This window comes from Hyperolius riggenbachi, chromosome 9 (genome assembly GCF_040937935.1).
Source record: "Hyperolius riggenbachi isolate aHypRig1 chromosome 9, aHypRig1.pri, whole genome shotgun sequence".
NCBI lineage: Eukaryota > Metazoa > Chordata > Amphibia > Anura > Hyperoliidae > Hyperolius > Hyperolius riggenbachi.
The window spans coordinates 38,048,782-38,076,700 of record NC_090654.1 but is presented as its reverse complement, the minus strand read 5'-3'; the positions used below and the strand labels follow the sequence as shown (position 1 = coordinate 38,076,700).

Sequence of the window (27,919 nt, the reverse complement as noted above, 5' to 3'; positions counted from 1 at the left end):
AGTTTAACACCTATGTTTCTCCTTCAGTGTGCTCATTCCAAGCCATGTTTCGCCGGTTCTAAGTGTATCAACACAGCACCCGGCTTCCGGTGTGAGGCCTGCCCCCGCGGGTACAAGGGAAACACAGTGTCGGGAGTTGGTATTGACTACGCCAAGGCCAGCAAGCAGGTATGAAGGAGGGTTGTTATATGATACCGAGCTGTGGTCTGTGTTACGAGTGATCATGGTTTTTGCATAGCTCCCAACTGTCCCTATTTCGGAGGGACAGTCCCTTTTTGGGACCCCTGTCCCTCTTTCCCCCTCATTTGTCCCTCTTTCAGGATTTTGTCCCTCTTTCTATGAAAATATACATATATTTTTATACAAAAAAATGTGTTTGATTGACTCTAAACTTTATTCCCATTCTTTAAATTGATATATTGCTAATTTTAAATTGTTACTATGAAGGAAAATTAACCAGGATAGAAAGGACCAGTGTGGTTTGAATAATAAAACAACATATTTTTCTTATGAAATCTTTATGGTATGCGTGACTAAGGTGTGGCATGGGCGTGGCTTAAGTGTCCCTTTTTCTCATCTCAAAAAGTTGAGAGGTATTTTTGGGCAGAGACATTCACCTATGATATGTTATGTGATGGGAATAATGTCAACATCAACCTTTTATCAAAGACCCGATGACAACTCTGATTTCAGGACATCCAGTGGAGCTTTAGGGGGACATCACTGAAGAATTCTTCCTGCTGCAGTGGTTGGTGTTAACTCTAGGGGGCAGTGAAAGGGAGAGAAGGCTGCGTAGTTATAGAAGAGATAGGGGGAGCCATTTGGGCTGACAGTAAATGCATTTTGGACCCCCGAAAGGAATCAAATTATCTGAAACAATCAAAATTCATGTTTAGGCGTTCTTAGTTCAGCAAATTGGAATGTGATTGGTTCCTTTGCTCGCTACCATGCTCCTCCTCTTGTGTGACAGGTGTCGGGACTTGGCAGGAAGCCAGTGGTGTTTGGTGGCGGGGGTGGGTAGACACTTGATTCAAAGTGTTGCTAACCTTCTGTTTGCTCTCCAGGTCTGCACAGATATTGATGAATGTAATGATGGGAATAATGGTGGCTGTGCAGCCAACTCCATCTGCACGAACTCAGTGGTAAGTATCCAGTGCTGATCCATCTCACTTATCTGGTACCACCCTAACCGGACCTGTGTCACCTGTGTCATACAGCCCTATGCAGACTCATCACAAACCCTAAATGGCTTTGTCCCACCTGTCTGTACCTTCTCACCAGTAGGCACAGTTCTATACTGACCTCTCACCTTTCTGATCCAGCCCTGTAGTGGCCTATCTCAGTTGCATGGTACATCCCAATACTGACCTGTCACGCCTCCATAACACATGACATCACTGACCTATCTCACCTGTCTGGTACAATCAGGGGCGGACATTGAACTCTGCATGCCCCCCAGCAAAACTGAGCCAGCTGTGCCCCCTCCAAATCTCTGACCACACCCCTCCTGCCCCAGGTGATTGTGTCTACTTATAAAAATGGTGCCTGCTAAAAAGTGCTGGACACTGCCACTAGTAGTATAGGGGTAAAATTACTGATATTCTACTACTTAATCTTTACCGATATTTTACTATAACCTAAACCTGCTCTTATACAGAACCCTCCCTCTACCTATGCCTAACACCACTCTGGTGCTGCCTAACCTTAACCATCCCCCGTTGCATAACCTTAACTAACCCCCCAGTGCCTAACCTTAATTGCCTCCCCCACGCCAATCCTTAACCCACGTAAACCACCCTGCCGCTACCATAGGCGACAACAGTAAAGACCGTGATAAGTAGCAATGTACAATAATTATGGCACCTGATAAATATCGGGAGCCATAATTATTGTTCATTGCAGCTAATTGCAGTTTTTACGATTGCCAACTTTTTAGTGGGTGCTCCTCTTGTGCCATTTTTACCTGCTACAGAGCAGTGTCACCGGTTCACTACAGCCTAGCACTGTTGTCCCATCTGTCTAGTACAGCCTGGCACTGACCTATCGCACCTGCCTGGTACAGACTTGTGGTGACCTGTCCTATTGGTCTGGTAGACTCTGACCCATCCCACTTGTTTGGCACAGCACTGACCTATCTGGTAGAGCATAGCACTATTTTTTGTCTGTTCTTCTACATCTACCTCCTTTTCTTTGGCTTCAGGGTTCGTTCAGGTGCGGCCCTTGCAGGCCGGGCTTCGTGGGGAACCAGTCTATGGGTTGTGCGCCCAAGAAATCCTGCGCCGGCCCAGCGTTCAACCCCTGCCATGTTAACGCCCACTGTGTGTTTGAAAGAAGCGGGGACGTGACTTGTGCGGTAAGTGACCACGCCGTCTTGCAAGAAGTGCAAAATTTCACGTATGTTTGGACCTTTTATTGCAGCCACTGAAGCATGATGAGACTTGTATATTTACAGCCTATGGAAACATGAAAGTGCACCTGTCACAAAATCTTCAATGAGAGAGTAGGCAAGACACTATCCACTCCTTGAGGGCTTGTTCATACTAGAGGCGTTTTTTCAAGCGCAGACGATTTTTTTAAATCGCCCACCAAACGCTTGTGCAATTAATGTCTATGAGAAGGTTCATATCATCGCGGTTTGTGCGCTGTGCGTTCAGCAAAGCGCTGCATGGACCATTTTTGAGGCGATTCCGTCTCAATGGAAGGTATAGGAGAAACGCAAAACGCTCACAAAATTTCTCCGTGCAGCGATTGTGTTTGCATTTTTATGAATAAATACATTGTATTTATTATTTTCTGGATCAAAGAGTTCACTTCCTGACTTGCGCTTGGGAGCTCGGAAAAAGTGTTTAAAAAAGCGCTTTTCACAAAAACGGAACGCCCACCCAAGCATCGGGAATAAAAAAAAAATCGCTACAAAAAACTCCAACGCTAACGCAAGCGGAACGCACTGTGAGCGGCTCCTGAATGGTTTATTCCGCAATCCAACCCTTTCAGGCATGATTCACAGCAAAGGTTTAATTAACCAGCTGACACATCATTGCACTCCAGCGGATCTGGAGGTGTGGCTAACTCACAGGGACAACAATGGATAATTTGCATATATTCAGCAGTGATGCACTGGGAGACATCTCTGAGCTCACTCCAACCTGAATTATCGCAAATTCTTTCTGTTTTAAGAAAGCAAACTTTTGTTTTCCCTGCATTTTAGTAAGAGGGCTTTTTGGTCCATTGTAGCCCCTTATACACTCCTGACAGTTCTGGTTCACCATGAGCTTGCTGGGTAATCTGTACCTGAGATACCAGCCTAATCCTTCTAGGTCACTCTGAGTAACTGCTCCACATCTGCCCTTCTTTTCTTTGCATTATCATAGTGAAAGGACACCTGAACTGAGAGGAATATGGTGGCTGCCATATTTATTTCCTCACAATACAAGTTGCCTGGCTGCCATGCTGATCCAGTATCTGAAACACATGCCTGAGACAAGCATGCAGCTAAACTAGTCAGACTTCAGTCGGAGCACCTGATCTGCATGCTTGTTCAGGGTCTATGGCTAAAAGTATAATGTTGGAAACACACAATGCAATTTCCTATCGATGGGTAATCTGATGGGAAGTTGTATCGTGTGTACATGTCCAAACTACTTCCAGTTGATAAAGGGATCAATTTTGCCCATTATAACTTTACAAACTTGATCCCGTTATCGTTCAGAAACAATCATCCGATTCCTGTCAATCGAACTGGAAGTTGCATCGTCTGTTCCCAACATTAGAGGCAATGGATCTGCAGGACAATGTGCATTGTGTAAAATGAAATAAATAATGATGTGTTTCTGTAATGCTGATCAGGGCTCTGCTCTTCCTTGTAAAGCGTGACAGGTGCTCTTTGTAGTCTCCTCAGGCCTGTCTGATAACTATATTGTGGCACTGATTATAATGATTTCTTTCTTCTCACAGTGCAACGTCGGCTGGGCTGGTAACGGGTACACATGTGGCCGAGACACAGATATTGATGGTTACCCAGATGAGCCAATGCCGTGTATAGACAACAACAAGCATTGCCGACAGGTGAGTATGGCTGCTGCACACGGGATGAGCGGGAGGACCCCACTATGGGGATAACGATAGAGGGAAATGGTCAATTCACTTTTTCTACTAGGAGATCATTTTTCATCTTTCGTTTAAAATAACTTATGAGCATTCTGTAATTGGAAAAGTATTGTAAAATAGGTGAAAGAGCGCTGTCATGTTTATTTTATTGCTCAAATGTGAAAATATCACCTAAGAGTAAACTTAAAGTGAACCTCCAGACTAAAAATCTACTCAGCAGAACTGAAAAGGCTTGGTGTTTCTTTAACAGTTTCACAGCATCAGAACTTTGTTTTTCTTATAGAAGTCTAATTTTTAGCTGCATTTTTAGCTAAGCTCCACCCCATCAAAGAAAACAGCCCGGGCTTTTCCCCCTGATGCTGTGCAAAACATGATGGGATTTCCTATGTTGTTGTTCACGTTGCCTAGCAACTGGGAGGGGTGATCAGGACACAGGACAGTTGGAACTGTGTCTCATGCTCCCTGTCACCTCCTTTCAACCAAAAACATGGCTGCCATCATGAAATCACAAACCTTTGCCTGCTCTTTTAAAACAGAGTGGGTAAGAGATTATATTACCTATCTATTTTAATGAACATTACTAATGCAACTTAATGACAGTATGTTTGTTTAGGCTGAAGTTCCTCTTTAAGCCAAGGGCCTATATGCAATTAACTTTTCCTCTTAAATCTTCTCTTTGGAGATAATTTTTCAACTTCTTTTTAAAATAATTTTTCAGCACTTTACGATAGTAAAAGTACCGTAGGTGAAAAAGTACTGTCAAAATTATTTTCTCACTTGCAGGTGGTTTTAACCACTTTATCCACAAGTCAGTAGATATACGTCCTCTGTGACTTCATCTAAGCCACAAGTCAGTAGATATACGTCTTGTACAGAAGCAGTGCTGTGCAGGATTGGGCTTGCTCCTGTGCACATTTCTGGCACTATCTGATGCAGCACTGATTGGTGAATGGGAATATATGTTTCCTGAGCTAATGAGATTGATTTTTACCATTAAAAATACTTTTATTTTCTCAGTTCATAGTGAAAAATACACTCTGCAGCATTATTTCAGAATCAAATATCTTCACCATAAATTGAGACCGGAACATAATCTAAGTTTTGTGATAAGCGGTAAGAATAGCCAAACAAAATGTGTGGTTTTTTTTATCTACAGTAGCACTTTTTATTTTTAAACTGGAATTGGTATAATATTTTTTCTATTTTTTTCTTTGTTTTCCCATTAAAATTCATAGAAAACAAAATTGTTCAAGGGAAAAAATGGCATACAGTGAAAGCCTAGTTTGTCTTGAAAAAAAACAATATATATTTCTTTTCTGTGTCTTAAAGAGACACTGTAACATCAAAAAGATCCCCTGGGGGGTACTCACCTCGGGTGGGGGAAGCCTCCGGATCCTAATGAGGCTTCCCACGCCGTCCTCTGTCCCACGGGGGTCTCGCCGCAGCCCTCCGAACAGCCGGCGACTGTGCCGACTGTCAGTTCAATATTTACCTTTGCTGGCTCCAGCGGGGGCGCTGTGGCGACTTTCGGCACGGAAATAGACGGAAATACCCGATCTCCGTCGGGTCCGCTCTACTGCGCAGGCGCCGGAAACTTGCGCCTGCGCAGTAGAGCAGACTCGACGGAGATCGGGTATTTCCGCCTACTTCGGCGCCGACAGCCGTCAGAGCGCCTGCGCAGGAGCCAGGAAGGTAAATATTATGTCACCGCTGCACGGAGGGCTACAGCGAGACCCCTGACGGATGGAGGACGGCGTGGGAAGCCTCATTAGGATCCGGAGGCTTCCCCCACCCGAGGTGAGTACCCCCCAGGGGCCGTTTTGTCGTTACAGTTCCTATTTAAGTAGGCATAAAGTCATTTCTGATTAAATAGGGACATAGCTAAATTGTCAAAACTGCTCTGGTCAATAAGTGGGAAAAAAGGTCTGGATGCGAAATGGTTAAAAGACATTTTATTGAGAACCTGTAACAATATCACCTAGGCGAAAACTTGGGAGAAAAGTTAATTGCATATGAGCCCTGAGTTTTATCCTAGGTAATAATTTTAAACTTGTCAATAAAATGCCTTTTAAACATTTACAGACAAGAAAATACTCAAAATAATTTTGATAGTACTTTTTCACCTAATTTTTGCTGCTAGTTATTTTAACCACTTCAGCCTAACTGGATGAAAATTTTCGTCCAGTTAGGCTGCGCGCACTCCCGCGGGTCGCACGCGCTCCCGCGGGCCCCCCCGTGCGCGCTCCTGCTGGGGGCCGTTAGCTCAGCGATCAATGAAAGGGATTATAAATCCCTTTCAATGATCGGACCCCCCCGGAGAAAAGCCGACAGCGTCTCTTCAGACGCTGCGGCTTTTCTGAGATCAAAACGTTCCCCTGCTTCTATTTTCTTCGAGCTCGCTCCCAGGACTTTTTGACTGTGACCATCTTGTGGCCAAATGGCAAACTACACCAAAAATCACCTTACATTGAATAAATACATTTTTACACATGTAAAATCCCCTGTTTACCTCCCACACCAAAAAAATACCCACATACAAGTTTTAATAAAATATAAAATTACAATAATAAAAAAAAAACAAAAACATAAATAGTTACCTAAGGGTCTAAACTTTTTAAATATTCATGTCAAAGGAGTATATCAATATGATTTATTAAATTATGGGCTTCTAAATAGTGAGGGACGCAAATTGAAAAAATGCACCTTTAATTCCAAATAAAATATTGTCGCCATACATTGTGATAGGGACATAATTTTAACGGTGTAATACCCGGGACATATGGGCAAATACAATACGTGAGTTTTAATTATGGAGGCATGTATTATTTTAAAACTATAATGGCTGAAAACTGAGAAATAATGAATTTTTTCAGTTTTTTTCTTATTCTTCCTGTTAAAATGCATTTACAGTAAAGTGGCTCTTAGCAAAATGTACCACCCACAGAAAGCCTAATTGGTGGCGGAAAAAACAAGATATAGATCAATTCATTGTGATGAGTAGTGATAAAGTTATTGGCAAATGAATGGGAGGTGAAAGTTGCTTAGATGTAAAAAATTCTCAACCCTGTAGGCTGAAGTGGTTAAATAGAAGATGAAACATTATCTCAAAGAAGAAAACTCAGGAGAAAAAGTGAATTGCACATGGTCCCTTGCCTTAAATGCTTTTTAAAATCTAAGTTCTATATGTATCATTAGATTTTTATTATGTGGTGGGACATTGGACATATCATATGTGGTGAGCCAATGGACATTTCATATGTGGAGGGACAATGGACATTTCATATGTGGTGGGCCAATGGACATTCCATATGTGGTGGGACAATGGACAAGTCATCTCTAACTTTAGCTGCCTTAGGCGATGTGCCTTGGGATCATCACACAACATGCAGAACCTACAGGCCTGCAAGTTCCAGAATTCCTTGCCAGCCACACAAGGTCTGAGAAAGCTAGCTGGGACTTATAGTTCTATGGGTTGTCACTTGCCACTGATGTGGCAATGCATGCTGGGACTTGTAGTCACCTCTTTAAGCTTTTGTTAGGTTGTTGGCTCTTTTTAAAAGCCCATCTGTTGTGTTTTGTTGTGCAGGATAACTGCCGACTGACCCCCAACTCTGGCCAGGAGGACGCAGATAATGACGGCATTGGGGATCAATGTGACGAGGATGCTGATGGAGATGGAATTAAGAATGTTGAGGTGGGTAAAGTTCATGCCTGTTTAAAATCTGCTTGTTGCATCAATTGAATGGTAAATTTCACTTTTATTGTCAAAAACTCTGTTTTGTACATTTGGTTCTGTATCTTGTAAGGGCCCATTCTCACTTGGGCGATTAGCGGGCGATTCCGGCTAATCTCTGAAGCTGTAGCGCTTTTTAAAACAGTACTGCAATACTATATATACTATACTATAATATGGCAGTGATCTCACTGCCACGATTGCCGCCGATCGCGGGTGATTAGCGGCAATCGCAAAACGAGATGCAGCATTTTTCCGCGATTCTAGAGTGATCGCGATACAGTGCTTAAAGTAAACCAGAGATGAAGCACCCTAATGTATTTACCATATATATCAGTAGGAACATTCGAGAAAACGCCTACCCTTCTCGCTGTTTAAACTTTCACTGCTCAGCCTGCTTGTTACCAGCCCTGATAAAATCCTTGACCGAGCATTCAGTCTGGCTTTGCTCAGGTATCATTATAGCGGAGTCTGTCTTCTCTGATGTCTTTTCAAGCCCAAACCTGCCCCCTTCTGGCTCTGCTATAATGACTCAGCTATAATGATTCCTGAGCAAAGCCAGACTGAATGCTCAGTCAAAGATTTTATCAGGGCTGATAATAAGCAGGCTAAGCAGTGAAGGATGAAACAGAGAGCAGGGTAGGCGGTTTCTCTAATGTTCCCACTGATATATATGGTAAAATACATGAGGGTGCTTCGTCTCTGGTTCACTTTAAAAAGCGCTAACCACAATCACTTACTGTAAAGGCCTGCGGGACGGGTTCAAGTAACAATTGTGCCCTAGGGCAAAATTAGCCTGGGGGCCCCCAACAGACACCACCCGAACCAAAAAGCGTCATTAGAGGCCCTTTGTTGCAGCCAAATTTCCCTCCTGGGCCCCTGAGCTGGCTGCTGACCCTCCCCCAATCATGTCCCAACTTAACACTCTGCAGAGTCCCTGGGGAGCAACAGTTAAGATGGGGGAGGGACAACTTGGGGGCCCCTACAGGCTCTGGGGCCCTGGGGCAATTGCCTGTTTTTTCCTATGGTAGCTCCGGCCCTGAAGGCCTGTACATATTCTTGATTGATGTTGCCCGATGGTGTATGTATGTACATGTCGCCTGTGAGTTGGGCACAGGGGGAGCTGAATGACAGTTCACCCTGCTGCCGCAGATCTCCCCGGCGGCAATAAATACTATTCCCCCTCTGAGTTGTCGCAACTCAGAGGGCGATGTAATTCGGGGTCCGAGAACCCCAAATTACCCTTACGTGCCCCCCCCCTGCAGCATTACATTGCTGCTATGGGGCACCTGTTTTCGGTGCTCGGCGTTGAGCTCCGTGCGCCGAAACAACCTGCTTCGGCCCGATGGGTATCGAGAGCTGATCCCTCGGGCGACATTCCTGGCCGAGGCTATATAGCTGACAATGCATTCTGTTGTTACGTGTACACAGAGCAGAATTTAGGCCAAGGCCACCTAGGCCATGACCTAGGGCACCACAGAAGCAAGGGCACCAAAGCAGCTGGCTAAACTGGTGCAGCATTTGCAAGCTTGGAAATTCTGCAATGCAGGGAGATCAGGCGAGCCTGACCGCAGTACTCTGCTGCTAGCTGCCACTGCAGCAGCCACATTGCTCTCTCTGCACGTTTGCATTGTGGCCGGTGGCTATGGACTTGGACAGTGTTGAAGACGGAAAGGAAGTGGAAGCTTCTGCACTGGAGACAAGTGGAAAAATGAGCGACACTGATGGCTGCTGCGGTGTGAAGGCAAGCTGGCTACCTATACTGAAAGGGAGGTGGGAAAAGGAGTGATTAAGGGAGTCATCTGGCTACGTATACTGGAGGGAAAGGGGGGAGCGGTCATCTGGCTATCTATATTGGGGGGCCATCTACCTATACTGGAGGGAAGGGGTCATCTCTCTACCTATACCGAAGCATGCTAGTGACTGCTAGTCAAGAGACTGCTATAATCCTGAAACCCTGGACGGGAGATGATCATAAACTTTCCTGAGTGGTGAGAGCCTCAGTGAGGCAGATTCTTGCTGGTTTACTGCATCTTTATGCTTAAAGCTTTACGAATCTATACTTTGCTCTTGCCCTCTGTGACCCTGCATGTGCTTTTGTGGCTAGCTAGCCCTGTGCGGGACACTCATCCCCCTGCTTGGAACTCTGATTTACCCTAGCATGCTGTACTAACAATCAGTTCCCTACTATTTAGCAGATGAATGATGGGATCCCGGGTGTGACTGATGTCTGTGATATAGGTGCAAGGTGCATGTGTGAGCCCAGCCGGCTGCGCTTGTTACATCGGCAGTGAACTATGATTTTAAAGTAACAATTGGTGTCTATGCAGTGGTGTTTTATATGCTTTGTAATAAACTTTTTCTACTGAATGTGAAGCAGGGTCTGTCCTCATAGCCCCTTTTTTCTGGTTTTGCCATTAGAGATGTCGCAAACCTCCGATTTTCGGTTCGCCGAAAAGTTCGCGAACCGCAATAGACTTCAATGGGGAGGCGAACTTTAAAAAATAGAAAAAATTATGCTGGCCACAAAAGTGATGGAAAAGATGTTTCAAGGGGTCTAACACCTGGAGGGGGGCATGGCGGAGTGGGATACATGCCCAAAGTCCCCGGGAAAAATCTGGATTTGACGCAAAGCAGTGTTTTAAGGGCAGAAATCACATTGAATGCTAAATTGCAGGCCTAACGTGCTTTCAAACATCTTGCATGGGTATACATCAATCAGGGAGTGTAATAAGAGTTCTGCTTCACACTGACGCACCAAACTCACTGTGTAACGCACCAGCTGTTTGCGTAGTGACGGCCGTGCTGGAGTGGTGCGCACCGTGGCCAGAGTGTAGGCCATGGCGTTTTTCAAGCCCATATGGTCGCCGGGCTGTGGTAGCTCAATGATAGAACAACAGTGACTGTCCAGCTGATCAAATTTGGTCTGACCACAATGAAGCAACGACCTTATTATCTACTTGTATGTAGGTAGGCATAGGTAGGAGTCCCAGTAGTTAGCTAGGCATAGGTAGGAGTCCCAGTATAGGTAGGTAGGCATAGGTAGGAGTCCCAGTATAGGTAGGTAGGCATAGGTAGGTGTCCCAGTAGTTAGCTAGGCATAGGTATTAGACCCAGTATAGGTAGCTAGGCATAGGTAGGAGACCCAGTATAGGTAGGTAGGCATAGGTAGGTGTCCCAGTAGTTAGCTAGGCATAGGTATTAGACCCAGTATAGGTAGGTAGGCATAGGTAGGTGTCCCAGTAGTTAGCTAGGCATAGGTAGGAGACCCAGTATAGGTAGGTAGGCATAGGTAGGTGTCCCAGTAGTTAGCTAGGCATAGGTAGGTGTCCCAGTATAGGTAGGTAGGCATAGGTAGAAGTCCCAGTATAGGTAGGTAGGCATAGGTAGGTCCCCTAGTATAGGTAGGTAGGTGTCCCCGTATAGGTAAGTAGGTGCCCCAGTAGTTAGGTAGGCATAGGTAGGTGTCCCAGTATAGATAGTTAGGCAGGGCCTGGCTGGCACAGTAATAACAATTACCTAGGTCCAGCTGCAACAGATAGGGCTGTATAATGTCAGTGAGCAACACACACACAAAAAAAACACATCAGGAAAACATTAGAGCTCTCAAAAGAGCTATTGAGGGGTGCTATTTTAGCAATAACAGTCAGCCAGGAGCAAGCCAAGAGCCTAACTAATCTTTCCCTAGGAGAACAAGTCTGCAGCAGCTGTCCCTAGTCTGTCTCTAGCAGGCACACGAGTGGGTGTAATGGCCGGCAAGCCTGCCTTATATAAGGGGGGGTGGGGCTCCAGGACTTAGTGTAGCCTGAATGGCTACAATGTGCCTGCTGACTGTGATGCAGAGGGTCAAAGTTGACCCTCATAGTGCATTATGGGGCGAATCGAACTTCCGCAAAAGTTTGCTTGGTCCAGGCGAAGGCAAACCACCAAAGTTCGCCTGGAACCGTTCGCCGGCGAACCGTTCGCTACATCTCTATTTGCCATTGCCAGTCCCATGCTCCCACAATCGTTGTGGTATTCATTGTTAAAATACCTGTGAGTTCCAGGAACTATTTTTTTCTCTATGAATTTTTTTCTCTGTGAAAGCGACTTGGAACGCGACGTGGGACACATCAGATCGGAAGGCAGCATGCGTAAGTTAACCCTCCCTCACCCGCCCCCACAGGTGCTTAAAGCGGAACTGTAAATTAATTAAAAAAAAAAAACAGTTTCACTTACCTGGGGCTTCCCCAAGCCCCCAGCAGCCGTCCTGTCCTGCGCCTTTCCTGCACGAGCCTCCGCTCTCCCGCGCCAGCTAGTTTCATTACCGTCATTGATGACAACTGCGCCTGTGCGCCCCGGGCTACGCGAACCTTTCTTTGAGTTCCTGCCCGCTATAGCGTCATGCTCAATTAGCGCAAGATGCTATTGCGGGCTGGAACGCGAAGAAAGCTTTGCGTAGCCCGGGGCGTGCAGGCACAGTTGCCGTCGACTTGCAAGTCAGCGGTAATGAAACTAGCTGGCGCGGGAGAGCGGAGGCTCGTGTAGGACTGGCGCAGGACAGGACGGCTGCTGGGGGCTTGGGGAAGCCCCAGGTAAGTGAAACAGGTTTTTTTTTATGAATTCACAGTTCCGCTTTAAATTAACTCCCTAAATTTCAGTATTTTCGAGTATGAAGCTACGGGAAAACCCAATTGTGTTTACCGCAACTCAGACAGCGCAGAGATTTTCTGCAACATTCGGATTACCGCTGTCATTTTAGACCAATCACAAGATTCTGGTTTTCCCATTTTTTTTGTCACATGATGCATTCACTGATGTAAAAATGACAAATAAAATACTCCTTTGAAATTGAAAAATCATAAAACCGCAATCGGAAATGGGCATTTTCCGACCATCCCTACCTGTCTATCCTGCTCTTATACCTCTGCCTCTAATATTTTTGCCATAAGCCCTGAACAAGCATGCAGATCTGATATTTCTGACTGAAGTCTGACTAGATAAGCTGCATGCTTGTTTCAGGTGTGTGATTCAGACACTACTGATCATGAGCAGAGGACAGCCGGGCAACTAGTATTATTGAAAAGGAAATACATATGGAAGCCTCCATATGCCTCTCACGTTTTTTATTTTGTATAGTTTGTTGGAGATTAAAGCGGAACTGTAAATTAGTTTAAACTAAACAGTTTCACTTACCTGGGGCTTCCCCAAGCCCCCAGCAGCCGTCCTGTGCCCTCGCCGGTCTCCCGCGGGAGCTACTTTTATTACCGCCGACTTGCAACTGCGCCTGCCCCTTCCGGGCAATGCGACACTTTCTTTACGTTCCCGCCCGCTATAGCTGCTCTAGCGGGTGGGAACGCGATGAAAGCGTCGCATTGCCTGGGGTGCGCAGGCGCAGTTGCCGTCGACTTGCAATGAAAGTAGCTCGCGTGGAAGAACGGAGGCTCGGGCAGGACCGGCGCGGGACAGGACGGCTTACTGGGGGCTTGGGGAAGCCCCAGGTAAGTGAAACTGTTTAGTTTAAACAAATTTACAGTTACGCTTTAAGGTCACCTCTAGTCCCATACAATATCCTTGTGGCTCTGGTTCACCTGGTTCTCTGGCTTTCCCATGTAAAACAGTGGCGACCGTCAGCCTGTGGCCTGAGCCATTTCCATCTCCCGGAGGTGCCTGACAATTAAGTGATTAGTTAGGTCCTTCAGAGAGATACAGCTGTGCCCACAGACAGATCTCCCGGAATGCATGGAATTTACCTTCTCTGGTGTCCCGGGGATAAGCTCTTCTCCCCACACAGCACAGGTGGGAATTATTGTTTCCTACGCTGAGTACACGCTGAGTTTCCCACTTCAGTCTTTATTTTTGATCTCTTAGGATGACAGTTTGTCACTAAACAAATGTGTGTTTTCCACTACAGTACTTAAAGAGAAACTCCAACCAAGGCGTACGTTAAAAAGGGGCGATGGGAAAAAAGGGCGCCGGGTTTTTAACGATAAACATGGATTACGTTTAAAAATGTATTTCGTTTAAAAGTAATGTTTTTAAACGTTATAAATCATTAAATAATGTGCATTAAATCGGCAATTGTAAAAACGTTAATCTTTCGTTTAAATAATGAAACGTATAATAACGTTTAAAAAAAAAATTACTAAGTAACCCTCCCTGTACCTACCCCTAACCCCTAGACCCCCCTGTTGATGCCTAAACCTAAGACCCCCCCTTTTGGTGCCTAAGTAACCCTCCCTGTACCTACCCCTAACCCCTAGACCCCCCTGTTAGTGCCTAAACCTAAGACCCCCCTGTTGGTGCCTAAACCTAAGACCCCCCTGTTAGTGCCTAAACCTAAGACCCCCCTGTTGGTGCCTAAACCTAAGACCCCCCTGTTGGTGCCTAAACCTAAGACCCCCCTTTTGGTGCCTAAACCTAAGACCCCCTGTTGGTGCCTAAACCTAAGACCCCCCTGTTGGTGCCTAAACCTAAGACCCCCCTGTTGGTGCCTAAACCTAAGACCCCCTGTTGGTGCCTAAACCTAAGACCCCCCTGTTGGTGCCTAAACCTAAGACCCCCCTGTTATTTTTTTCGTTTAAAAATAATGTAAAAAAAAAAAAAAAAAAAAAAAAAAAGAAAAGAAAAAAAAAGTAATGTTTTTCGTTTAAAAATAATGTTTGGAAAAAATATTGTACTGGTTTTCGTTTAAAAATAATATTTAAACATGTATAAATCATTAAATAATGTGTAATCATGAGAAACAGTAATAAAACATTAAGTCTCCGGGCGCCGCTTTTAAAACGTTAGTTTTCTCCGGCGCCCTTTTTTCCTACCGGGCGCCCATTAAACGATATTTATTATAGAAGTGAATGGCGGCGCCCGATTTGTCCACTAGCCTCAGGCGCCCGAATTTACTGTTTCCCCAACCAAGAACTGAACTTTATCCCAATCAGTAGCTGATACCCCCCTTTAATATGAGAAATCTATTCCTTTTCACAAACAGACCATCAGGGAGCGCTGTATGACTGATATTGTGGTGAAACCCCTCCCACAAAGAAATTCTGAGTACGTACTCCTGGCAGTTTCCTGTCTGGGAACCGTGCTGCATTGTGGGAAATAGCTGTTACAGCTGTTTCCAACTGCCAAAAGACCATGCAGCAGCTACATCACCTGCCAACAGTAAAAATGGCACCATGTAATAAATGTCAGAATGTAAATCAGGGATTTAAAAGATTTTACAATGGGCAAACACTGACTAAATCATTTATACATAAGTATTGTAAAAATGAAGCACTTTTTTTTATTACATTATTTTCACTGGAGTTCCTCTTTAAAGAGGAACTTTAGCGAAAAGGGGAAAATAATAAATCAATACTTTGCAAAGTGAGAAGTTAAAAATAGATGAATAATTGATATTCATCAATGTAATTTGTTCATACTGTTCATACTGTTTGATCCACAATGAGCCTACATGTCATCATCTTTACTACTGGCAGACAAGTAAAAAACTAGACAGCACCAACTGTGTTTATTTATAACCACACCCCCTAACACTGCAATAGGCTACAAGGTTTTATTTTTATTTTTTTAGCTATACATATGCACAGAGGGAGATACTGGTTGCTTGGCAGTTGGAAACAGCTGTTATTTCCCACAGTGCAATGAGGTTCACAGACAGGAAACTGCCAGGACTTAGGTCATGACATCACACTATGGGAGGGGTTTCACCACAATATCAGTGATACAGACCCCCCTGATGATCTATTCCAGAAAAGATAGAGATTTCTCATGGGAATGGGGGTATCAGCTACCGACTGGGATGAAGTTCAATCCTGGATTAAAGTTTCTCTTTAAAGAACAAGTGACACTCATGCTAACCTAGAAATAAAAAACACATATATAAGTAGATAAATACTACTTCACCTTACATAACAGATGTATTGTGCTATCCACATAATGATTCCTGTGAATGTTATAAAGGAAAAGCAGAAAATCCTATTCTAGGCAGGGGCCATCTTGCCAAGCTAATGCTGACATCATCTCCTCCCTGACTCTTGTCCCCCCCCCCCTCCCTTCTCTTGCTCATTGTGTATTCATTAGCTGCCCTCCTCCCAGAGTCTTCAGAAACTCCCACTGAGGTGTATACTAACAACTGCACTGTCTTCTCCTCCAATCGCTGAGTCACCTCAGCCTTGCTTGTAAACACAAGTAATCAGAGGGTGTTTCTGATAAGGAGCAAGGCAGGGAAATAAATGGAAGAGGAGGAATATATTATAGATAATAGGAACTCCCAGCATTCAACTCTTTGGCACTGTTTGGCACTAGGGCCAGTGCTCATAAAGTATGTGATAACTACAAACCATAACAGCAGAAAAAGTTTTGCACGTTTTGAATGCAGGATTAGCATCTTAATCACTTAATACACTCAGACCAGTTGCTTTTGAAATGTGATTTTTATGGTGACAATACCACTTTAAATGTTTAAAAACTGCTAATAGTCAATGAGATATCAGTCAGATTCTGCCCTGGAAATGACAGCTGGAGAAGGAGAGTGATTCTAATTAGTTAGAGGCTGTGCGAAGGCAAATCATTGATTAATTATCATGATTTGCAGTCTTCGGGAGCACTCATACGTTATGTCTTCACAGGATAACTGCAGACTGGTCCCCAACAAAGACCAACAGAACTCCGACACTGACTCTTATGGCGACGCCTGTGACAACTGTCCGAACGTCCCCAACAATGACCAGAAGGACACGGACGCCAATGGAGAAGGCGATGCTTGTGACAATGACATAGATGGCGATGGTGAGCTGTCATTGTATACTGTATACGGTGCCTAAGCATGCGTTTAATGAGGGTGCGCATTAAGCTGTGTGTGTCCTCAGGGATCCCCAACATGCTGGACAATTGCCCCAAGGTGCCGAACCCTCTTCAGACAGACCGAGACCTGGATGGGGTGGGCGATGCCTGTGACAGCTGCCCAGAGACCAGCAACCCAACACAGGTAAGCAGAGGTGTATCTAGAGGGGTGCAGGCATGGCTTGTGGTATGGGTGTCACAGCATCATTATGGTCGCCATGCCTGCTTCTGTGCCTACCTGTCACTCAGACCTCAGATCAGATTCTGTTATCGGGAACATGGCTACTTATGTGTGTACGGCGCACTTGGCTTATTGTTGGAAAAGAGGACAGAAAGGGAACAAGAGACATTTAACACATGTATGCAAGAAAGGATGCTGTCTTTAGAGGAGGGGGGGGGAGGGGGGGGCAGAGCATGCTTTCAGTGTTTGCCATAGGCTCTATATTATATATATTATATATAGGCTCTGTTGCCTGCCAATACACTGCACATAGATTTCCAATAGATTGCTGATATTTTATTTGGAAGTCAATGGTAGTGCCCAATGTATCCATGCCACATGCGCTCAGTTTGCTTGACACTTTTATGCCTGGTACACACCATGCAATTTCCCATCAGATTGGTGGTCGATTCAATAATTTCCAGCAGGCCTGGTCTGATTTCCGATTGCTTTTCTGATCGATTAACTGATCATTTCTATACAAAACTGACCAGAGAAACAATCGGAAATCAGATCAGACCTGTCGGAAATTATCGGTTTGACCGTCAATCTGTACCAGACATTTTATAGAGGGAGAGATTGGTGGGTCAGCAGATGCAAAGCAGCAGGTTGACTTCTGCTGGTTGGAGATGAAAGACCATCTGCAGATGAGATTGCGGATTGTAAATTGATCCAAAGGTAGTGAGCAGCCCCCTGCTGGTAGATAAAGGAAATACATCAGCGCTGCACACAGATTCAAATCAAATCAAATGTAGCTTTATTGGCATGACCAAGATTCATACAGGCATTACCAAATCAGGGGAATGGGGGACATGGAACAAGGTGGGGTACTGTGGGTTAGCAGTTCATGGACATTTTTTGGTTTACAGTTCATTTATGCTGCTCTCAGTCTGTGGTATGCTTTGACGTAGTGTGCAGCGATTGTCACTGTGGATTCTACTCTCAGTCTGAGGCATGCTGTGACATAGTGTACAGTGATTGTCACTGTGGATTCCTCCTCTCAGTCTGAGGCATGCTGTGACGTAGTGTACAGTGATTGTCACTGTGGATTCCTCCTCTCAGTCTGAGGCATGCTGTGACATAGTGTACAGTGATTGTCACTGTGGATTCCTCCTCTCAGTCTGAGGCATGCTGTGACATAGTGTACTGTGATTGTCACTGTGGATTCCTCCTCTGTCTGTGGCATAGTGTACAGTGATTGTCACTATGGATTCCTCCTCTCAGTCTGAGGCATGCTGTGACATAGTGTACAGTGATTGTCACTGTGGATTCCTCCTCTCAGTCTGTGGCATGCTGTGACATAGTGTACAGTGATTGTCACTGTGGATTCCTCCTCTCAGTCTGAGGCATGCTGTGACATAGTGTACAGTGATTGTCACTGTGGATTCCTCCTCTCAGTCTGTGGCATAGTGTACAGTGATTGTCACTATGGATTCCTCCTCTCAGTCTGAGGCATGCTGTGACATAGTGTACAGTGATTGTCACTGTGGATTCCTCCTCTCAGTCTGTGGCATAGTGTACAGTGATTGTCACTATGGATTCCTCCTCTCAGTCTGAGGCATGCTGTGACATAGTGTACAGTGATTGTCACTGTGGATTCCTTCTCTCAGTCTGGGGCATGCTGTGACATAGTGTACAGTGATTGTCACTGTGGATTCCTCCTCTAAGTCTGAGGCATGCTGTGACGTAGTGTACAGTGATTGTCACTGTGGATTCCGCCTCTCAGTCTGAGGCATGCTGTGACATAGTGTACAGTGATTGTCACTGTGGATTCCTCCTCTCAGTCTGTGGCATAGTGTACAGTGATTGTCACTATGGATTCCTCCTCTCAGTCTGAGGCATGCTGTGACATAGTGTACAGTGATTGTCACTGTGGATTCCTTCTCTCAGTCTGGGGCATGCTGTGACATAGTGTATAGTGATTGTCACTGTGGATTCCGCCTCTCAGTCTGAGGCATGCTGTGACATAGTGTACAGTGATTGTCACTGTGGATTCCTCCTCTCAGTCTGTGGCATAGTGTACAGTGATTGTCACTATGGATTCCTCCTCTCAGTATGAGGCATGCTGTGACATAGTGTACAGTGATTGTCACTGTGGATTCCTCCTCTCAGTCTGAGGCATGCTGTGACGTAGCGTGCAGCGATTGCCACTGTGGATTCCTCTTCTCCTTGTAGAATGTACAGTGCCTCAAGCAAGTAGAGCAAGTTCTGAATGGGTTCCTAACAGCTTAGTAAGGGGGTGACATAGCTCTCCATACTGTATATTGCTGAAATATCACTTTCCATTGTTCTAATTAGCATAATTTTAGGTTGATGGCTCTGACACGCTTTGTTCTTCCTCTAGACAGATGCCGATAGTGATCTGGTGGGCGATATGTGTGACACCAATCAGGACAGGTAAGGTACTCCTTTTGTGTCACCTTTGTATTCATTGTGTGGGTGGGAGAGCCACCCCATCTCTATGTTATGGTCAGTTGCCAGAGCATTTTTTCTAAGGACTTTGGCTAATGTTTTGATTAGAATGAGACCAGAAATGACATAAATTGTCCTGCCCTATGCTTGCCTCAAGACACCACCCTGTGCTGGATTTATGGCATCATCAACGTTTGCAAAGATGTTCTGAAAATACACTCCAGCCACGTGCCATGGGTACAATTTTTTGTACTCAACTTTCTTAATTGGTTTCCGTAATAAAATATAGTTTTATACATGGGACCTCCGTGTCTTTACCGCACGCACCCCATTCATTCGACTGCCGCTATACTCCCCGCTAGAGTGTGGAGTGTTTTGAGCGGCGCGGCTGAAAGATAGAAACATCCATCACTGCTGCATGTCCTAATCTTCAGGCTGTCATTGCCTAATGCTGGGAATACACGTTAAGTTTTTACTTTAGATAGATGGGTTCGATAGATAAATTCCAACCTGTTGGATCTGGTCGATTCTACTTTCGTTTCGATTCTCCTCATTCAAGTGAATGTAATTGATAAGAAAAGATAAGGAATCGAGAGGGGAATCGAGCAGTGAATCGAGAGTAGAATCGATCGAAAGCGAAAACGACGGCAAAAACGAACGCCAAAACGCATCGTGTATTCCCAGCATAACACTGACACTCAGCTAAAGCTGCCTGGAGGGACTCTGTCTGGATTGTTAAAATGAACCATCCATCCTGTGCTATTGAAGGACGACCTGATCGTGCAGCCTGGTCCCCCCCAGCTAAAGTGGTACACCAGCCTGAAAGCTGATAACCCCATATGGGCGCATCAGCATCTCCATCAGGTGAGATTACTCCTCAGCCGGCTGGCCATTTCTTTCTTTATCCCTTTGAGTGCATTCTCTCCCCCCTTCTTTTTCAGATACTCCAACCACTGCTCGTGGATAATTTAGAGCTGCACCACCTGCCACTCATCCTGTACTGTTCATCGCCCACATACAGACCAACCCAGATTGCTCCCCTTGCACCTGCAGTAGCCTTTGCAGGGGTTAGAAACTCTTCCTTTTTTGGTGTTAAGGGTCATGGGTTCGAGCACTGTAATAACAGCGCAGATTTGGGCACAGCTGGCGCCACCATAGACCGTAATAGGAATTACGGCCATAGTGGCACACAATGAGTAACTTTGGAGCTGTCAGAAGATGGAGCTGAAGTTACTTTTAAAACACTGTAATTCGGCCTCCAGCATTAGCTGGTAGCCAAATTACATCTTTCCCCACCGTCCATGTGGACACGGAGGGGGAATAGTAATTGATGCTGTTGGGACTTGTGCAGGAGCAGGATAAGCCATATACTGGCTGTACCCTGCAACCAAGTCTGCCGGCGGCGATTTCATATGTATGCCATGGGTTGGACTAGGTGAATCTTGAGTTGGATTTGGTGGGTCAGCTTTCTTGATTGTATATTGTAGGTTGTTACTGTATATTGTGGGGAGGATTGGATGGGCCAGTAGATTGCAGGTTGGATTGGTTGGCTCATAGGTCTAGATAATTCATTCATGGAGATTGATTTGTCCACTGCTCTTCCTCAGGGATGGTGATGGCCACCAGGACACGAAGGATAATTGTCCAGAAATCCCCAACAGCTCCCAGCTGGATTCGGACAATGACGGGGTGGGTGATGAGTGTGACCAGGATGATGATAACGACGGTGTTCCAGATTACATCCCACCTGGACCTGACAACTGCCGGCTAATTCACAACCCCAACCAGAAGGACACGGATGGTAAGAAAGAGAAGCCTAATGTATGGTGCAGCATTAGGGAGATGGAACATTTTTGCTTAAATATCTTAAAGTGGGACTATACTCCCAAAACTAAAATTTCAGTAACTACTCTTAGTTTTATAAAAGAACATTTAAAAACATCCCTAAATTTAAAATCATTTATTTTCACTGCAGAGAGCAGTGTCTGTTTTTAATCATCGGCAAAGGCAAGAATCTCTGCCTGCGTCTTTACTCTGCCCTCCTCCTTTTCTGCTAAAGTGACTAAGCTGTTTCCAGGGCAATGTGTCTATTCAGCAGAAAAGGAAGAGGGCAGAGTGAAGACACAGGCAGAAAGATTCTCGCCTTTGCCGATGATCAAAGATAGACATTGCTCTCTGCAGTAAAAATAAAACATTTAAAAACATTCCTAAGTATTCCTTATGTGTAGCATGGTGGCGTAGTGGTTAGCTCTCTCGCCTTGCAGCACTGGGTCCCTGGTTCGAATCTCAGCCAGGGCACCATCTGCAAAGAGTTTGTATGTTCTCTCCGTGTCTGCGTGGGTTTCCTCCGGGCACTCTGGTTTCCTCCCACATTCCAAAAACATACGGATAAGTTAATTGGCTCCCCCTAAAAAAAAAATTGGCCCTAGACTACAGTACTTACACTACACAATATAGACATATGGTAATGGTAGAGATTAGATTGTGAGCTCCTTTGAGGGACAGTTAGTGACAAGATATATATATATATACACACTGTACAGCGCTGCGTAATATGTCGGCGCTATATAAATACTAAATAATAATAATGTGTAAAATCAATTTATTTTCACTGCAGAGAGCAGTGTCTACCTTTACTTCACTGTGTCTAAACAGCTCGTACCAGAGAAGATGCAGGGTCGTAACAATAGCCCCTGCAAGGGATGCAGCCGGAGAGGGGCCCTTAGGGGGAAAAACCTTAGGGGGGCCCATGGCTTTGGGACCCTCCAGGGCTGTTTTTAGGGGCAGAAGGAAGTGCAGCTCACAAAGGGGGAGCAGCGGGCACACACAGCGGCGGGGAGGTTGCCCAACTCCTCACCTTGGGTTCCCCCTTCAGCGCTCGCTCTTCAGCAATGACAGCAGGGAGAGCGGACTCACCTTTTCTGCGTTCCATGCGACATCCGCTCTTCTCTGCAGAGCCTCACTCTACTTTCTGAGCTAATCAGGAAATAGGGTGAGTGGCACTGCAGAGAGGAGCGGACGTCTCATGGAACACAAGAGGTGAGTCTGCATTTCCTGCCCGCTATTGACATTGCTGGAGGGGGGAGCGCTGAAGGGGGAGCCCAAGGTGAGAAAAGGAAGGAGAGACAGGCTCCCCTCCCCGACGCTACTCCCCCCGGTGCACCTATAACTGGCTAACCTTTACTGGGAGTACCTATAGCTGGCTACATTTACCAGGGGCACCTATAGCTGGCTAGCTATCCATCCAGAGTTTTGCAGGGGGCCCAGTGATTTCTAGTTACATCCCTGAAAAGATGTCTGAATTATAACTTCTACATTAACCTCTTCCACTGGAATCTGCTGTCATCCCCGTCCTTTCCTGCCTTGGTAGCTGTAAACTGTTGTGAACTCCTTCCTTTCCCATATTACGGTACCTACTGTAACCTATTTTCATTCTCATCACTTCCCACCTCAGCTAATGTAACATTCATCCTTCATCCTCATCCTTTCCCGCCTCTCCTACCTTTACCATCTCACCTACTGTAACCTGCGTCATCTTCATCCCTTTCCTGCTCCAGCTACTGTAACCTGTTCTGTAATTCCTTGCTGCTCTCTGTCCTCTTTGTATCTGCAGCACTTTACATCTTCTGTTCTTCATGTGACTCTCCTGTTGCCTGGTGACCGCTTGGTGACATTTTCCCATAATCCTCTGCTGCTCCTATATGAGGGGTGTCATTGCTCCACACATTCAGGTAATAGGCATGTTCAGTGTGGGGTGTGTAGTGCTCCATATATTTAAAGAGAAATTTCACACCTGCGCAAGAAAAAAAAAAGATCCCACCCAGAATTTGGCACTAGGGATTGGCAAGAACGATTCTGAGAGAAGCAAAATCTCCCCCGAGTGTTTGGGATGGGGGCTCATTCCACGGTCGATCTTCTTACACTCCAGCGGCAGGCCGGATTCATAGTGCTTATGGTCTGGGGACGGCCCGCGGTCAGCAACTTGCTCAGCGCTAAATTAGTTGCACAGAGTAGGAACAGTTGCTTATTTTCACACCTGCACCAGCTGAGTGACTTGCAGCCAGTTCTGGAGCTTCCGCTCTTGGCCAAGTCTGTTATGGTTAGTGTGAAGTTGAAGTAGCTGAGGATTTTAATTGCTTAGCTTCTATAAAGCTATCTAAAGTAATATGTGCACATCATTGCTTTATACACTTCAGTAATAAACGTGGGCATTTGGGGTCTGTAGGTCCTTTGCACACTTAAGTAGCAGAAGCATATCCCTTAAAGTTAACCAGAGAGGATTAAAAGTAAAAGTTTTATACATACCTGGGGATTCCTCCAGCCCCATCCGCAGGGATTGTTCCCACGCCGCCGTCCTCAGTCTTCTCCTGCTCCGGTCCCTCGTTCCCATGCCGCCGTCCTCAGTCTTCTGCTCCGGTCCCTCGTTCCCATGCCGCCGTCCTCAGTCTTCTCCTGCTCCGGTCCCTCGTTCCCACCCTGCCGTCCTCAGTCTGCTCCTGCTCCGGGTCCCGTAACTTCGCCAGTCGACGCAAGCGCAGTGCACTCCCTCCGTCTCTCCGGCAGAGAATAGTAGCTCCCAGCCCCCAGGTAGAGACAGAGGGAACGCATTGCGTTTGTGTCGACTGGCCGAAGTTATAGGACTCAGGACCGGAGCAGGAGAAGGCTGAGGATGGGGGCGTGGGAACGATCCCTGCGGACATGGCTGGAGGAATCCCCAGGTATGTATAAAACTTTTACTTTTAATCCTCTCTGGTTAACTTTAAAGTGCTCCTGAGGCATCACAAAGTTAAAAAGTACAGCAAATACTTACCTAAGTGGGAAGCCTCTGGATCCTATAGAGTCTTCCCATGCCATCCTCTGCTCCCCCCTTGCTGAGCACGAACCTGCAGAATATTACCAGCATTTTTTTTACCCTCTACCCAAGTGGGTTGTTGTGTCAGTGCAGCATATACCTCACACAGAATGAGAGACAGCTAGAAGTTCTCTCTAGTTTTATTAACTTTGACACTCTAAAGCATACATGTCAAACTCCGGCCCGTGGGCCAAATCTGGCCCTCAAAGCCATTAAATTTGGCCCTCAAGTGGTTTCCTCACTTTCCCTTATGTTTGGCCCACTGTAGACCACCAGGGAAGCCATATTGGAGGTGAAGCTCTAGACAGTGTCGGACTGGGAGGTGGTGAAGCTGAGGAAATCCACTTGCTGGCCAAACAGCGAAGACTTGCTGAAGGTTTCTATTGGGGGTGATAACACAGGGTTATTGCTGCTTGGCCAGCAGGTGGATTTCTTCAGTTTTTCCAACTCCCGGTCTGACACTGGCTCTAGAACACCATGGGAAGCCATATGGGGGAGGTAGGGGGAAAGCCCTAAACACCTGGGAGCTGTATGGGGAGGGCGGGGGCCTCTAGACACCAGGGAACTGTATAGGGGAAGGAGGACCACTAGACACCAGGGAACTGTATATTAGTTGTTGGAGAGAGGCCATTAGACACCTGGGAACTTTATAAATGAGGAAGGTGGTAAGTAGACATTGAGGTTGGCCCGCGACTAGGTTCCAGTGTACAATTTCGGCCCACTTTGTATTTGAGTTTGACACCCCTGCTCTAGAGACTCCTGGTCACTTCCTGTCTCTGGTGATAGAACTTCTACAGAAAGCATACAAGACCGGCAGGACCTGTCTTACAAAACTAGAAAGAAAAGTTTTGTCTTGTGTTCCACTTTGAGGTGAGATGTGGTTGATTAGATGACCGAATGGAAATCAGAATGTCATTAACACATGTGGAAGGGCAGGCCACACCCACATTCTCTCATTTACATAAAAGGCTGCATTAGGGAGAAGCCATCTTTTCAGGACTATATAGACGTTCACCCTCTGGTTTGGAAGAGTCTCCGTTCTGGTAACTGATGGTCATCAGATGCGTTCTTCTCACAGGGGACGGCGTTGGTGATGCTTGCGAGGTGGATTTCGATAACGACTCAGTTGCTGATCCTGAAGATGTCTGCCCTGAGAGTGCCGAGGTGACACTCACTGACTTCAGGGCTTACCAGACCGTCATCCTGGATCCAGAAGGAGATGCCCAGATAGATCCCAACTGGGTTGTGCTCAACCAGGTGACCCCAAGCATTGTGTGTTATTGTGTGTGGGGGAGACACTTTAGGGGGTCATACATTTAGTGATGTTGCAGGCTAATTAACCATTTTATTGAATCAAAGCTGCAACATTTCCACCCAGTCGATGAATTCATCGATTTTGGACTGAAATTGGTTGAATGCATTGATTGGACATGCTGGAAAATCTTGGTCAAAAGTGCTCAATAGGGTGCCTGGTGGTAATATACTCCCGGTGTCTTTCGCTGTCACCCCCATTACTGCGAGTGTCTGTACCATGTGGCACCAGGCGTGTGTGATGTGACAAACCCCACTTGGTACACCGGCCACGTGGATCAGCACTTGCGTTAACAGCAGACATGGGGTGAAGGCAGAAGAGGACGGGATTGCACCGAGTTTATAACAGATTCTCTTTAAAGGATACCCGTACTGGAAATAAACTAATGAAATAAACAATTGTATCTATCCTCCTTCTCCTAAAAATGACTTTTGACGATATTCCACAGTTTTATTTTATATTTAAATGTACTTTTTAACTTTTTACTGTTTTATTGTTTTTGCTCAATGACACATTCATTGAAGTATGACAGAGCTAAAAATATATGAACTATTGACCATTTTTATCTCTTTCCTGCTCTCAGAAGCCATTTTTTGTTAAGCCAAGTACACACGGGGGACCTTTGTGGCTAGTCGCTAGCGCACAGGGGACGCGCGCGCGACAGCTCGGCGACAGTTCCGCCCGTGCGACAGCTGTCTAAACGTCTCTGCCCAAAGGCAGAGATGCGGCGGAAGCTGTCCCCGAAGGTTCCTCCCCCCCCCGCCGGAAGCTCCATACATTGTGTATGGAGTTGCTGTCGCTAGTCCGCGTACACACGGCGGACTAGCGACAGTAGTGTCGAAGTGGAGGCGACAGCTGTTGCCAGCGATTGACCAAGTCAATCGCCCGTCGTCAGCTCAGACTAGCGACTGTTCGTGGCGCGCACGGCATACACACGGATCTGTCGCTGCAACATGCGCGTGCCACGCGGTTGCAGCGACAGTTGTAACCCGTGTGTATGTATCATTAGGAAAGTGTTTTACAGTTCTAATTTTTTATCAGTGAGGGTCACACTGTAGTCTGACTCAGTCCTGACTCAGAAACTGCCACTTACATACCTGATGTTTAACTCTTTCAGGCAGAGAAAGAAATAAGGAACACAGCATAGTTATATGTGTGCTAGGCACTGTACATACACATGTCTATCTCATCATGTCACATGTCACCTCAGGTATCCTTTAAGTTAGCATTAGGTAATAAAGCATTGGCAGCCACAGTTGAAGGATGGTCATTATACACAGTCAAGCGGTGTAGCAATAAAAGCGATCTTTCAATCTTTCATGTTTATAAGGCTATATATGGCTGCCATGTGATGCTAACATATTTCTCTTCATCTGCTTGTGTCAGGGAATGGAGATCGTGCAGACGATGAACAGTGACCCTGGGCTGGCAGTTGGTAAGGCTCCCTTCTGCATATCAGCTGAATAACATTTTGTAAAATAAGCTTTCGCTTTACCCACTTGAGGAGCGCGGTGTTAAACCCCCCTAGTGACCAGGCCATTTTTTACTAATTGGGCAACTGCAGCTTTAAGGCCAAGCTGCAGGGCCGCACAACTCAGTACACAAGTGATCCCCCCCCTTTTCTCCCCACCAACAGAGCTTTCTGTTGGTGGGGTCTGACCGCTCCCCAGTTATTGTTTTGCTTAATATAAATATTTGATTTATTATTTTTTAAATAAATATAACTATTATTTATTTTATATTCCCTCCTCCATCCCTCCCCCTGCCAGCCAATCAGAGTGATCGGCTGTCATAGGCTTCAGCCTCACTTCCTGGACTACAGAGGGGACATACGTGTCACACGGCTGTCCCCAGTACAACGCTGCCTTAGATCGCGGTTGGGAGAGTGAAGGTGGAGCGATCTCCTGCTAGTTCCATTACCAGGCGTGGTGTAGTCCTGGGGCTGCCGCCATGATCACGCCAATTGGTGTGGAGATGTCGGCAAGTAGTTAACCTCCCTGGCGGTTAATTTTTTTTTTTCAAATTGGGAAAAATCTTATTTTTTTTTTTTGTTTTTTTTGTTTCATGTAAAGCTACCAGAGTGGTAGCTACATGAAACACCACTAGAGGGCACATGTGTCCCTCTAGTGCGATCGTCGCCGGCACTAATAGCAAACAGGGGAGCGCGTATATAACGCGTTCCCGTTTGGCTTCTCCTGTCGCCATGGCGACGATCGCAATGACGTCATGGACGTCAGCCGACGTCCTGACGTCAGGCGCACCCAATCCAGCCCATAGCGCTGCCCGGAACTCATTGGTCCGGGCAGCGCAGGGCTCTGGCGGGGGGGCCCTCTTTCGCCGCTGCGTGCGGGCGATCGCTGCAGAGCGGCGGCGATCAAGCTGTGCGCGCGGCTAGCAAAGTGCTGGCTGCGCGCACAGCACTTTGAATGGGCCAAATCACCCCACCAGGGCCGGAGA

General features: G+C 46.0%; 2 protein-coding genes across 11 annotated transcripts in view; one reads left to right on the top strand and one right to left on the bottom strand.

The window, feature by feature from the left end:
- Nucleotides 1-27,919, bottom strand: part of MTX1 (metaxin 1) — a 175,690-nt gene that overhangs the window by 111,207 nt on the left and 36,564 nt on the right. The gene's annotated exons all lie outside the window — the stretch shown is intronic.
- Nucleotides 1-27,919, top strand: part of THBS3 (thrombospondin 3) — a 104,374-nt gene that overhangs the window by 65,365 nt on the left and 11,090 nt on the right. For all 10 annotated transcript variants that reach the window (XM_068252542.1, XM_068252539.1, XM_068252541.1 and 7 more), the window contains 11 exons: nucleotides 28-168; nucleotides 1,065-1,142; nucleotides 2,201-2,353; nucleotides 3,955-4,065; nucleotides 7,694-7,801; nucleotides 16,453-16,612; nucleotides 16,693-16,811; nucleotides 19,231-19,283; nucleotides 20,906-21,099; nucleotides 25,229-25,407; nucleotides 26,849-26,897. In XM_068252542.1, coding sequence (XP_068108643.1) covers nucleotides 28-168; nucleotides 1,065-1,142; nucleotides 2,201-2,353; nucleotides 3,955-4,065; nucleotides 7,694-7,801; nucleotides 16,453-16,612; nucleotides 16,693-16,811; nucleotides 19,231-19,283; nucleotides 20,906-21,099; nucleotides 25,229-25,407; nucleotides 26,849-26,897 — 1,345 coding nt within the window. The remainder of the gene's footprint in view (nucleotides 1-27; nucleotides 169-1,064; nucleotides 1,143-2,200; nucleotides 2,354-3,954; nucleotides 4,066-7,693; nucleotides 7,802-16,452; nucleotides 16,613-16,692; nucleotides 16,812-19,230; nucleotides 19,284-20,905; nucleotides 21,100-25,228; nucleotides 25,408-26,848; nucleotides 26,898-27,919) is intronic.